At 34.6% G+C, this 14,599-nt stretch overlaps 2 protein-coding genes across 2 annotated transcripts; both read right to left on the bottom strand.

Moving 5' to 3' along the window:
• Positions 1-55: 55 nt before the first annotated feature.
• On the bottom strand, positions 56-3,861 carry LOC145558272 (tRNase Z TRZ2, chloroplastic-like). The gene is made up of 8 exons (XM_081619460.1): positions 3,352-3,861; positions 2,122-2,284; positions 1,959-2,029; positions 1,614-1,709; positions 1,432-1,545; positions 1,149-1,217; positions 562-636; positions 56-384 (listed from the first exon to the last, which is right to left on the bottom strand). The coding sequence occupies exons 1-8, from the start codon at positions 3,784-3,786 to the stop codon at positions 295-297; spliced, it is 1,113 nt and encodes a 370-aa protein (XP_081475586.1). The 5' UTR covers positions 3,787-3,861; the 3' UTR covers positions 56-294.
• A 1,850-nt stretch (positions 3,862-5,711) lies between these two features.
• Positions 5,712-13,833, bottom strand: LOC145558271 (putative BPI/LBP family protein At1g04970). The gene is made up of 6 exons (XM_081619459.1): positions 13,312-13,833; positions 11,613-11,752; positions 9,436-9,850; positions 8,089-8,337; positions 6,680-6,805; positions 5,712-6,286 (listed from the first exon to the last, which is right to left on the bottom strand). The coding sequence occupies exons 1-6, from the start codon at positions 13,750-13,752 to the stop codon at positions 6,098-6,100; spliced, it is 1,560 nt and encodes a 519-aa protein (XP_081475585.1). The 5' UTR covers positions 13,753-13,833; the 3' UTR covers positions 5,712-6,097.
• Between the last annotated feature and the right edge of the window lie 766 nt (positions 13,834-14,599).

Below are 14,599 nucleotides of genomic sequence, written 5' to 3' on the forward strand. Positions count from 1 at the left end.
TTTCGTCTTTAGTTCGCATACCTGAATATTTTTCCCTTCTGAATGCATAAAAAGCTTTGTACAAGGACCATCACATGGTGCTATTTTTCCCCATTTACTATATTTATAGAATATATACATTTAACAGTTAACACCACCATAAAATACAAAGCAGTTTAGAAACCCATTAAAATGGGGTCAGATAAAGAACTCGGCTAAAAAAGGGGAGTATCTGATTAGTAAATTCTAAAACATCAATTATATAGTTACAATGGGGATAATTACAAAGCCCTAAAAACAAATCCATTCCCGAGTTTATGAATACATAGACTTAAAGCCTTCTGTAAGGGGGACTACTTTTGCTGATACCTTGGCCTGCAACTTCGATACAGCTTGACGAATATCCTGAAATTTGGGGGAAAAAGGCTCTTAAAGATTAGTAAACATAAAAAAGAATGAGAATTTAGCTGTATTAAGATTGATCTATAATGCCTCTCGTATGACAGATTGCACAGAGTTACAAAGCCAGGATGCAAACAACAAAATGAGTGCATTTTAGAGAAAGCTTTGCAAGGTGATTACCTCAAGATGATAGCGGGAAGAGAAATGCGTCAACATAACAGTTTTGTTTCGTATCCATTGGGCGTGTTCAATAAGCTGCAGATAAAACATACTTCAGAAATTTGGATTTCAAAACGAAATAGCTGAATGCAACAGATAATTACTCCCTCCACTTGGTATGTGTTGAAAAAAAATATATATACAAAATATATTGTTTTAACATTCCCTCCTCCATGTGATTTCTTTATTTCTGCTATCATTGGGAGTATGACATCCTTTTAAAAAACATGCAAATATAGATGCTAAAAATTACCATTGATAACTTAGATCCCTTCATTTTATATAGAGTTCTAAAAAAAAAGTTTCCTGCAACATACTCAACCCCAAAGTTCTAAGGGCTTCAAATTTACGTGTTTTTTTCACCGGAAAAACACAACCCTTTTTATTCCCTCTACTGCCATGCAAATATGAATGGGCCTGAAGGAGGTTTTTTTGTTTTTTTTTTTTGGACAGCTTCTTCTCACATCCCCAAAAAGTTGCTTATTAATGGATACACATTTGCACAAAAAAAAATCCATTTTGCAGTTGGTTTTGCATGCACATTGTACCTCAAATAAATGAGTGTGACCGCGCTGGCGTGCATCTTCAACGCTGAATCCATCATCTAGAAAAGTTGCCTGCTAAAAGTAATCTTGATGAGAGAGATGATATATCAAAGGTACATGTATACAATTTCATGATTGCATCAATGACAGAAGGAACAATCGTACATGGTACACAATTGAGAAGTTGATTTGAACTGTATGGTACATAATATACAGACACATGGCTCAAGAAGCAAATAAGCCAAAGAATTAATGGTTGCAAAAAGAAAAGAATGAAGACAATTACCTCAGTAATAAGAAGTTTTGCCCTCAGTGCATCTGCATTACGTGGCTCAAGCAAAAAATCAGATGTTGTATCTCCAGTGAATGCCACCTCTGGAGACAATATCTTGTCTGTGATCTAAGAAAATAAAGAGTCAAAAATACTATCTGAAAATTGAAAGGAGGAAAATCATGACAAAAACTAACCTCAACACCAGACTTCTTCAGCTTTTCAATTTGCTTTCCTTTTAAATGAATGTATTGTTTCTTCAACTTTTTTCTAATTGAGTATATAACATATCCCTGGAAATACCAAAAAGAAAAAAAATAAATAAATCTAGATTTAAAATTGTAAAGCTTTAGCATGTCTGACAACGGATTGGCCAGCACTTTAACAATTGACATTACACAACATTAAGTTAGAACGAATTATTAGCCATATGATTCGAAGAGGGTTACTGTTACTGAAAAGCTGCAGGTTACTGCCAAAGTTCAGGAGGTTACAAGTCTGCTTGAGAATGAGACTGCTGAAATGGATCAAGTAAAGCATACCTGGCTGGGTATAACATGATGAGTCTTGAATGGTCGCACAACAAGGTCGTTCCGTAATTCATATGTTTCCCCTTAACCACAAGTACAATAGATTATAAGGGAAGGGAAATTCTGACAGGTATAAAGAAAGATATGCAGAAGCAAATTCACTAAATCAACATACCAACATCAAGAGCTACTAAATCGAAATCAAGCTCCACTTGGCCCATGGATCTATGAATGTCGAATAACTCCTCTACATCATCTTTAATGCTAGGTGGCACAAAGATGGTCGGTGGTTTCAAGCTATAAAGAGCGCGAGTTGCTACATACATCGGTAAACCTCCCTGGAAACCCAAACAATATTTCATTAAGAAAAGAGGAGTTAGAGTCTAAGTAAAACATAATCTAACCTCAACTTAAGATAGAAAATCATTAACTTGCAATCTTAATGTCTCCTATTCTAATAATTACCATAAAAGTTATGTTTCTTTCAGATTTAGTCTCCAACTCTCCATCTTTAATACGTAGTATTCACCAGGTTCTAAGGTGGAACTGTCACTGAAAGTACCTTGGTAGGAGAATTAGACCAAGAAACGGTACAACAGATTCACATAACTTTAATGTTTTCGGATAATTAAAACAGAAATAACATAGTCTATATATCTTAAAGACGAGCCAGTAAATGACAAGATTATAGACTAGATGTCTAGAGCTATCATAACCTCTATGAAGATCAAAACACCAAGTCAAACGATTATCTCCACAAGCAACACAAGGAAGAAAAGCTTAAATACAAGAATTTTTAAATAGGGACATCAACATTCAATCATAAACCATACATATGCACCATATTAAAGGGTTAACTAGAAGCCCACAACCATCAGTCCTATAACACGTCGACTAAGTTGAAGATGAAAGACCACCATATGACTTGAATTCTCAAGTTATTTACAAAAATGGAATCAATCCGAGAAATGAAAAGGTCACCAAAAAATGGTTTTGAAGCATTTCACACAGCCATGAGGAACCCACAGTTTCAACAAACAAGCTCTATCTGAATTACATAGTAACAAGTCTTATCATAGAGGAGTTTACCACATTACCGGTCGAATAAACCATAGCCATCTAATGAACAAGAGAAGTATGAGAGTAGCTCAAGAGAAGCAAAAGACAATGAATCAATGGTTTTTCAGGATTTTCAATGGTTTTAAGGAAAAATGAGTGCATAAAATCTTGGTTCATGCAATCGACCCCATCTTATTCATATCATTATCAACTAAACAACACAAGAATTAGCCAAGTCTAACACTAATTTCACAGCTAATGAATCCAATTCAATTCAAAAGGGTATACAACCTGCACTATAAATTTGCTTAAAATGAAATAAAATTGGGATAAAATAGAAGCTTACAATATGATCAAGATGAGCATGAGTAATGCACACAAAATTCTGATGAACAGCGCGTAAAGGGCACCTCCCAATATCAAAAGCAACCTTGAATTCAGGAATAATAACACAAGTTTCATGGCCACCAACAGATAAACCTTCAACAGAATAACCTTCAATTTCAAACCCTTTTCTCTGAACTTCAGCCCTAGCTTTTCTGTACTCTTCTTCTTCAATTGCACGCCCAATTGCAGAGAATAACCCAGTACCACCACCAGACCCAGACCCTTTAACTGCTTCAACCCGACCCGAACCCAAACCCAAACTCAGTTTTGGTTTGTAGTTTAGAGAGAGATTGTGAGGTTGAATTGGGGATGAAAATGGTGAAATGGGGTCATTGAAAGTGTGAAGATAAGGTGGAGTGTTGGTTGGTGATGGTGTTGTTAGAATTACTTGCATTTTGGTGTGCTGGTTATGGAGAAAATGGAAGAAGGAGAGAGAACAGGGTTTTGGAGGGGTTTTCTATCGCTTACAAAGTAACTACTAGTACTACGTATAAGGGGTTATAGGCTTATGGCTACTTGCAAGTTCGTAGTTTAAGTCGGTTTGGGTTAGCTTGTCAAGTTCGTGTTTGAATTAGAATTATTCTCGATAATAGTCTTATATGGTTAACTTTTTTTTACTTCCGAGCAGACAAAAGGTTAACCTTTTTTTTTTTTACTCCCGAGCAGATAGATTGTTAACTTTTTTTTTACTCCCAAGCGAATAGATGGACATACAATTGAATTTTTGCACTATTTATATTGCCTTTAGTTTTAGTTAGTTTTAAATAATCAATAGTAAATAAAACCTAACTTATATGGATTTAATTAAAAGGCAAGGGTTGTCGGGTTGGGTACTCAAACCATCATCGTGATCAAATCGACTGTCTGGTAACTGACAACAGTAAAAATGATATTCATGAACCGAATTAATGAATTTGAGTGTTTTGAGTTTCACATTAGATGTCAAACGCTCGATATGATATCCAAATAAATATAAATTTTCGACTTTAAAATCTGCTTGATAACTGGAGCAACTTGCAATTCCGCATACTATTTACATGGCGCCAGTGAGGATGCGGTCATGCCCGAAGAATGTGCGTCATGTTACAATACATAAATAAGATAAAATTATTTATGAAATACTACTCAAACAATCGATTACATTGATATTGCTATGTATGTATGGACTACTTAAGGGCCTGTTCATATTTACTGAACTGAACTGATTGGAACTGAACTGAACTGAACTGATTGGAGCTGAACTGAACTGAACTGAACTGAACTGAAAATAAGTAAATATGAACAGGCCCTTAATCTATTGAGAGAAAAGTGTTTAAAAACATTGATATTATTATATACTTCGTAGTTTTATGTGGTCCATGTGGTGGGATAAGGAGTGATAAAAGTGAAAATTTTCTATGCTGTAGAAGAAATAAAACAAAAGAGGAAAGATAAAAATAAAAAAATACGAGTAATAATGGAGGAAGTACGAAACAAAGTACAAGTAGGTTAAGTATTGGCGCATAGCACCTATATGTTTTAGAAATATATAGGATGACAAAATGTACCACTACACCCTAATAAGTGGTAGGTATTTTAGGAGAAAATAATCAACGACATAAGATAACAAAAAGTACCACCACATGTATAATAGTACAGAAAAAGTACTATTAATACAATTTATACCTTAATGGTACATTATAATACACAAAAATGTACCACTGTAGAAAAATATCAAATGAAAAAATATAATAAAAACCCCATATTGCCCTCCTATATGCATGCTAAACATATAGGTGCTATGCGCCTAGATGCACTCGTACAAATACGCTCAATTACATTAATGGTGGGTTGCTTAGGTCTCTTAGGTTGTAATTCTGTTTTTATTTACTCCATTGACTTTAAATCGACATCTTTGACAACTCTTCATGTTCTTTGCCTACATTTTCTCTATTTGCACTTCTCCGTGAAGAGTACTCATTGACAATTATCTATACTTAGCATAAAAAATAGTAAAGAGTGATAAAAAAAAAATTCCTTCATCTGTTTCATATAGTTTCTCACTTATAATCTTTTTGTGAAACAAAATTAGTTAAAATGGTTAGAACAAATATATAGTGTGAGATTCCGGTCGGTCCAGTCTCCGGTATGTGAAAGTGTGAGATTCCGGTCCTGGTCCGGTCTGATTTTGGGCCGGTGCACAGCCATAGTCTAAGGTATTCTACTTTGAAAGTTTCACTCTTTTCGAAACTAAATAAACTCAAGAATAAGGTTTAAAAAATGCTTGGTGCCAAAACTTGCCAAATAAAAGTATCTACTACGTATATATTTACCTCAAAATATTCCAAATGATACTCCATAGCATTATTTAGTGTATTTACAATTTGAATGGTACTTCTAATGAAGAACTGAGAACTGTAACATGCTAACTTTTTTATGAGAACAAAGCTTATGCATAATTTACATATAACACACAGAAATTACACTCGCGGAGCTTGATCGTATCATCATACCCATATATACATTTTGTTATATGAAGTACAAAGAGCAAAGCTGCCTCTGTTTTCATCCACAATGTTAGGTTACGTAGTCTGCAAGGCACCCAGATGGTTGTATACAGGATCAAAATGTATGCAGCTTTACCCATTACCCCGATACACTGCAGCAAATAGCAATTCCGCTTGACTCTGAGTTGACATAAAATCCTATGATATCTGTATCAATTATCAAAGCCTGACATGATCATCCGACTCCGAATATGCTACATCGCTGCAAACAACGAGACTGGAGTCTAGGTAATTTGTTATGGCCTTTTCAAGGGTAAAACCGTGGAACATGGGCAACGTAAACCCTTTCCAAAGACGTGCATTGGCATATGGTACGAAAACTGTTTCAACCACTGTCCTTATAACAGGCTGCAAAAAAAAAAAACAAAAAAAAGAAGAAGCGGTCAAGTCCCAAATGCAGACTAAAAAAACTTCAGTCATCCTTACCCAAAATTCAATTCAAATTAAGTCTTCAAAAATAAAAGGAGATCCTAAAGTAGAAGCATAGCAGAACGCATGACTAGCACACACCACAATATCAATATTCAGTATTATGAAGTTTCGATCAACAAAAAGACTAAATCTGTCAAATTTAGGCCAAATATTCAGAGGTTTGAATTTCCTCTAGATATCTGTCCAGTCAATAAATAGATACAATTTTTATGAAACATTAGAAACTACTATTTATTCACAAATACCTAAAGGAAAAACAGAAAGCAAACAATTTTAAAAAACTGTAAACACAAGTTGAATGACATTTACCTGTATCAAAAACATCTTCAGATTACCAATCTTACTCCACTTTAATGCCATTTTGAAATCATCCACTTTTACCTTGCCCCCAAGATCATTACCTCTTATTCTTACAAAGCCAGAAGCATGAATTTCCTAAGACAAATACACAGCGTGAAGTGAACAACATAACTCATGATGTGAAATAAAAAGCCAGCTAAAGCAACTGATGTGACAATGCAGGCAATGACTCCCAACTATAGGCGCTCAACAAAATGATCAATAAGCTTATAAACTTGATTGGTTAATCTAGAAAGTGCACAAAATTGATACAGACAGGAATTCCACGCTTCACATGCAACAAAGATATATTCAACATTCACATGTTATTAAGCAAAAGACAAAACAGAATGTAGTACTCAAGAATTCTACACCCCTATTATTAAGAATTATTATCACTTGCTTAGAAGTCCTTCAAATGAAACAAAAAAAGCCTCTATGCATATTACTCATTTAAAGCAGCCATACTCTGAACTAGCACTAAGAAAACTGCCAGGTCATTTAAAGTGTAACTACACTCCTACTCCCTCCGTTTTTAAACAATTGCTCCATTTCTCCATGCGCGGAGTTTTAGGAGAAATTAGAGAAAGGAATAAAATATGGAGGTAGTGGGGTAGTTGTGAAAATAAAAAATTGTAAAAATCAAAAGTAGTGGAAGAATAGGAGGAGAGAGAGTATTATGTTGGGTCCACCAAATGTGAGAAATGAATTAAATATTGTAAAAGGTTTCCAAAAAAGAAAATGGAGCAAGTATTTAAAAACGGCTGGAAAAGGAAAGTGGAACAAGTATTTAAAAACGGAGGGAGTATTTGGAAACAATTAATAAAAATTATAATCAACTATTTAGATGTCCTCCAAATGAAACTAAAAAAACCTACCCTCTAAAGATCTATGCATATTAGTCATACCTCCTGCAATATCCCCCACCCTTCCCAACACAGCCACTAAGGCAGTAAGTACCAATTAGCTTAAAGAGCCCCTCAATCCAACTGTAACGACTATCAAACACCATTAAAACTACAAAAAGGAGCTTCTAAAAACAATCTCAACCAAAGTGCCTGCCAAGATAGAAGCTCTACCTTGCCCATTTGAACTCTCCAGCCCCATAAGATACAGTGGCTCAAGAAAACATCATACTAGGTCAACAGCTGTGCTTAAGCATCATGTTAACATTTTATAATCATGGTTGCTAGATTACGCAACTAACAGATTTCGATATGTATGACATAAAAGTAATAGGTCATGCACCTACAACTGTCAATCAATAAAAAAAAATAGAAAATAGAAAATAAAATAAAAATAAAAAATAAAAAACTAATAGCTATAGAACAAAGAGCAAACAAATAGTCAGCTAATTAGCCCAAGTTGGAAAAACTGACCAGTAATATGCATGCAACTGGTATTACTTGCCCACCTTCTAAGACGTCAATTATCAAGTCCACATTGGCAATAATGTCAATGTTTTGGGGGGAAATCCTTACAATTGGAGGAGAAACGAACGAGACATTCAAATTCATATCATCTTTTGGGTATTTCTTATAAAGCTGAGGAATAATAAACCTCCAACCAGCAGTGTTCAGGAGAGCCTGATCTGGTATTTTATCCACAATCCATTTCAAGTAACCTGCCTAGCCACAAATACATATCTAATCAGTTTGATCAGCCAACAAGTTTTAACTTTTAAATGAAAAGACTGCCCCTACGCTGTTCAAAACCTTTTATGCTATATAATGATTATAATCACACATAAAATGACAAAAGCACCCTTACTGTAATGTGGGAATTAATTATAAGCTCAAAAAGAAGTAGTAATTATTTATATCAACGATAAAATTGTCATTGCTGGGGAAAAGGATTTTTCCTTATCATACTATCAGTCATTTACAAATATCATTCATTTCCCCTCCTTGTTTAGTATTAAAAATTTATATAATAGAAACCTCATTGAAGTTCTTTTTTGAACACTTTAATGGCTTTACTAAAATCCCCTTGAATTAAGAAAATGCTGTCATTATTGTCATCATGCTGGAAACAAAATATGTAATCAAGTAGAAAATTTCCTTGATTTTATTTGTTTTGACCCAAGCCAATTCAAAATGTTAGCAAAAGAATACATACTAGATTCATAGCAAAGCCACTATTCATATGTATAACCAATTTGCACATGGAAAATACTTGCCATACATCACTTTTATGATTTATCTCATCCCATTTTATTTCTTGAACTGTATCATTCACTGGTATTTTCATTTAGTTTCATAACACCAGTCACTGGAGCTAAGGTTTTCAATTGACTTCTGCTATAGGCCACCCCTTTGATAGGACATCATTCATATTTGCTTGTTTATACGCAGAATTGAAAATTCCTTCACAAGTTCAATCTGTTAATAAAATCAACCTATTTTCCAGGAGATTTTCATTATATAATTAATAAGAAATGTTCTTTTGTTTGAGCCGTATTTAATATTGTAAGAATTGCATAATCATCAATAATTGAAATTGGCAAGCAATTCAGAATAAATTGATGACAAATTAATTTTTCTACAATCAAAAGTAGAAAGCTCAAATCAACATATATAGGTCATGCTACTTTTCCGCTTTCAAGTCATATTTCAAGCTCCAGGATGAGAAGTCACAAGGTTTTCATTGCTATTCAACATAGAGAAATGCAAAGGGGAAACAAAAGCTGAATACTAACACGTGAATCAATCTGAATTTGAGCTTACCTCAAAGTACAAATTGGAAGCTGAGTGAAAAATGGCTTCATCAATTGATATTCCTACCATTCTTGATGAATCACGACAAGATAAGGCTTGCACATGCTCCTCATAGAAATTTGATTTCCACTTTTGATCTGTTGGACTGAAGGAACCTTCTTTATGAAATAAATGGTCCTTGTATTTGTATTCCAATGCTTGATCTCTTCGAGTGAATAAACCATTGATCTCAAATCCAATGGAAGAATTACTCAGGAGTAAATCATTTACAAAAGTGACGTTCAAGGACGCAACATCATCAACTGGTATCTGTTTTGGTAAGCTTTCAAGAGACAAAGCGAGCTTTAAAATTGCTTCGTTAAGATTCTTGGTAATAGCTTCCTCCACTGCAGATTCAATTTGTCCAGCAAAAACATCTACAAGCCTTGAAAGAGTAAAGAAGTGAGAAGTTAATATTGTCAGATAGTCGCTGATGCAAATTTAATTTATAACTGGTCATATTAACTCTATATTATCCGACATCGACCAACATTTTGGCATTCGTGTGAAGATAAACTTCCTCCTTTTTCTGTTCAATGAAACAATTCTATTTTTACACTAATCACACATATTAATTTCTTAAATTTTGCTGACTTACACATAATGAAAAAATAATTAAAAAAAATACTCCCTTAATCCACTTTGACTAATGTTAGTGACTATACATAAGGGAAAAAAAATAGTCTTGTAGATACTGCGAGGAATTGTCTCAATGAATAGTTAATCAATATTCAATTGTTATAATATATACTTATTGAAATTATTGGTCAAAGTTATGCATTGACAAGCATGAAAAGAAAAGTGTTTCACCTAAATAAAAACAGAGAGCAGATCTTAAGAGCAGAGTTGTCTCTACATTTAAATGTAGAGTACATTTAAATGTAGAGAGCTAGCAATCATAGAGTAGAAGTGCAGTCAGCCTATTTCTCAAGTGGAGACAAGCCAATAAGTAACTCTCAAGATATGGATTATGGAAGACGTCAGCGCAAAATGACTAGACACACTTTACTTTCAAAATGAGATTAGCTACTAGAACAAAAACTTGTTACACAATTGACTCCAAATTCCAAAAAGAGAGTTCAATGCTTAAATCATTTTTTTTTTTTTTAATTTAAAAAAAAAAAAAAAAAAAAAAAAAAAAAAAAAAAAAACCCCTCTAAGGTCCACCCTCTTCCTCAAGAATCAAAGATGGAGGTCACCAGTAAAGCAATTTCAGGTTGGTACTTTACCCTCACCCTTCGGTTTTTTTTCTCTCTCTTCATTGCTCCTCCTGGCATCCTTTTCTGCTTTCTTCGTTTGTTATCACTTCTTCTACAAAGATTTTAGTGTTGTTCCTCTTTATTCTTTTTTCTTAAAAAGAAAATTAATCTGGGTAATGGACTAATGGGTGCCACAAAAAATTAATAATTTGAAATAGTCACGTGGCTGCTCCCTCCCCTCCCTCCCGTTTCTCTATTTCTCTTTTTTATTTTAATAATTTGAGATAGTTGCATGGCTGCCCCTCCCTCCCCTCCCCTCCCCTCCCCTCTTCTCTTCTCTTTTTTTTTTCCCCTATCTTTTTCAATTCAAAATAAGGTATTATAATAATCTAATTTACTTATTTAGACTTGTACAATTGCCTAACAGGCTCCAGAGACCTTTTGTGCCTTGCATCTTTTAAATATAGCCGATTGACAGAGATAGGGAATGTAGTACGTTGCTCAGAGATAACAGTGGTTGGTTTTACTTTTTTTTTTTTTTTTTGGTCAGAATGGGAGGCAGAGCCTTATAGTTTTACATTTTGTGAGAGAACAATCCTCTCAAATGCTTGTAACTATCCTCTATTGTTATTGTTTTCCCATTATCACCTCTCATCTTCACATTTGTTTCTGCCCCTACTCCATTACTGGACTGGCCCAAAATGGTTAGGGAGAATGAATGAGAAAGGTTTGCTTTAACAAATAACGGAGATGTCATCTTGTCCTTTGCAACCAACTCTATCCATCTGGGATCAACAATATGATATTGTTGTAGTAGTTGTTATTTGTTAGTCATACAGATTTATCATATGACTAATGATTTGATAAATAAATCTAGATGCACAAGAATATAAATGATGGACAAATTTCACTTAAGTATACCACCGGAAGAAGTTATAAGATAAATACCCTTGATAAAGCCAGGATGCACCTCCATCCAATTTGATAGAGAGATCTTCAACAAAGCAACCACATTCAACAGGCGACAGTTTCAGCCTTCCTTCTTGGATCTCCAAATACAAGGTGAGGCCCACTTGCATCCCTTCTACCTTTTACATAACATATATTTACAGAATAGTTAATATGGAATTACTAGTCATATAGTTGTATGGACTAGATAATTGACCTTATCAGGAAATTTTCAGCAAGTCAACTTCAAAAAATGTGTTTTGGATGTAAGTAGACTGGCCCCAAATGGAAGACTTCATGGATGATGCTTGTATAGATTTATTATCACTCATCAACATATGTCAAATCATATAAAGAATAATTAGAATATGATATCAGTTACGACTTCAATTCCTTATTTTTCTTCCAATCTCTATTTTGATGTCCAAAAACTTCTTCTCAATCATTTTGAGTTTAAGATAACTGTTTGACTTCCTCCATCAACCACCTTCTTCTTCTTCGCTCAAGGGGCAATAAGGCGATAAAGGTCCTACTGTGCCTAGGCGAGCTTCAGTGCACCTCTTTGAAGTGAGGCACACGGTATAAAACAATTTTTAAAAATTTCTTATGCACACCTCATTGAATGCGCCTCGCCTAGAGCAATAAAGGCACTCTACCCTAATCGCCGAGTGCTCAGCACCTAGGCGCACCTTTTTCTACACTGATATAAAGGTAATTTTATTATGGAGCTCATTGCATCTAAGAACATGCTTCAAGTCATGAGGAAGACTGTTTGGTGGAGACAGCATGAATTAAAAGATAAAAAATGCTGCAAGTGTTTTCCTAAGGTCCCTAAAAATATGCTTAGCATGACAAAATACTTCACCTTACACTTTTTACGGGCCACATGCTGGAGTCACGAATCCCACACGCAAACATTTCAAATAAATATGATGGACACAACTAACAGAAAAGTTTCCAAAATAATTCATATTAAAGCAAGGTCTGGGAAATTAAACTACTATGAGACATTGAGACCAATTTAGCCGTAAACAAGACTTGATGCAAATGTAACAAATACTTCAATTCAATCCATAAATCACTGATTTCATAGGTACCACCCTCCACTAAAACTTGAATAGAGACTGAAAGGACACAGAAACTGAGTCCAATTGACAATAGATACAGTATTTTATTCCAATAAAAACAAAAGAAAGCCACAAATTCCACATTCAAATGCTTATACTATAGCTATCATGTATCCAATGTAAATGCACTCAACCGCCTCAAACACCACCTTTCGGAGACAGGACCAACACTGGAACATGATAATTTTATTTAAATTTTACTGAACCATAGTTTAATAAAAAGTGTGTCCATCATATTTTTGGGGTAACAAGAATGACCCAGTGAGTCTCATTTGACAAAAAGTGTGAGCCCTTTACGCTCAACCCACGACGCTTGAGAGTAAAGGGGAGGTAAATTCCTACTCCCAAACAAACATAGTTGGTGAGGTTCGAACTTGTCACAAGGTGAGTTACCCACCAAGTCCACCAAGCAAGCTTGGTTACCGCCTTACCGGGCATGATAATTGATCAGTATCATAAGAATTACATCAATCAACATAAAACACAGTATACATACAATTAATTCAATTCCAATCAAAGAAACAAGAGCAAATTCCAAGTCCAAAAGCAAAAAACTAAAAATTAAAAAATACCTGAATAGAAGCAAACCCATGATCAGAAAACTGCAAAGGAAAAAACCAACCAGAAGAATAAGAATAATACCAATCCAAACTCATATTAGCAGTAGCCCCAGAAACAATAAAGGCGATACCGGAGTCTCCGGGGGTAATATGGGAATTAGAAACCCTGATTTGGTGAAGAGAAAGGTTGGATAATCGAACAAAGACATTCCCAAGAAAGGGTATTTGGATGGATCGATCAATTTGGGGGATTTGAAGAGGGGTTAAAGTGGTGATTGCTTTGGAAATTAGCAAGTCTTTGAGAAAGTTTAAACCTTTGGTTGAGATTAGGAAGGAGAAGTATGAGGGTTCGCCGGAGAAGGTGGTGGTTGTTGCGGTGGTGGAAGGTGGTGGTGGGAGGAGGAAGAGGGAGGAGAGGAGGAGGAGAGAGAGGAGAGGTGGTGGGAGTTTCATGGGAAAGTCAAAGGAGAGAGAGTCAAAGAGATGGCGGTAACTCAAGGAAGGAAGGAAGGAAAGAAAGAGTTGGTGTTTTCTAATTTCTATGTTTGTTTGGGGACTTAGAATTGAGATTAGAGATAATGAGAGGGAGTGTAAGCACGATTAATTGGCTGTTAGTTGTTGGTTGTTTTACTTAATCGAGTAGACTGTAGAGGCCGACAAACCGATAGAGAATTTGTTTGCGAAAGTGCAATCTTGTTTCGGTTTAATACTCCTAAAATTCCTAAAAAGATTTGTGTATTTAATTATTTATTCAAGAATATATGTACAAATCTTGGAAATATGGCTCATGGCATGACAATTTTTTGCACTGCATACTTCCAACAGTAATTGAAGGTTGGTCTCGAGACCAGGTAAATATTTATGGTCCCTCGTTCAGAAAATTGAAGGTTGGTCTCGAGACCAGGTAAATATTTATGGTCCCTCGTTCAAAAATGAACAATTACTATAACAAAAATGAACATTTTCTAACTGAACATATTTTACAATAAATTTGTATTTCTCAATAATTAAATGTTCATTTTCATGCAGTATGATGTTCATTCTTAAAAAAAAATCGAAAATCTTGAATACCTTGAATTTGTAGAACAATTCAACACCAGAAATCCAAAAAAAAAAAATCAAATATGAACAATGAGAGAGAAAACATTTGTATTTCTCAATAATTAAATGTTCATTTTCATGCAGTATGATGTTCATTCTTAAACAAAAAAATCGAAAATCTTGAATACCTTGAATTTGTAAAACAATTCAACACCAGAAATCCAAAAAAAAATCGAATATGAACAATGAGAGAGAAAAT

Source organism: Chenopodium album, chromosome 9 (genome assembly GCF_948465745.1).
Source record: "Chenopodium album chromosome 9, dcCheAlbu1.1, whole genome shotgun sequence".
NCBI classification, from domain to species: domain Eukaryota; kingdom Viridiplantae; phylum Streptophyta; class Magnoliopsida; order Caryophyllales; family Amaranthaceae; genus Chenopodium; species Chenopodium album.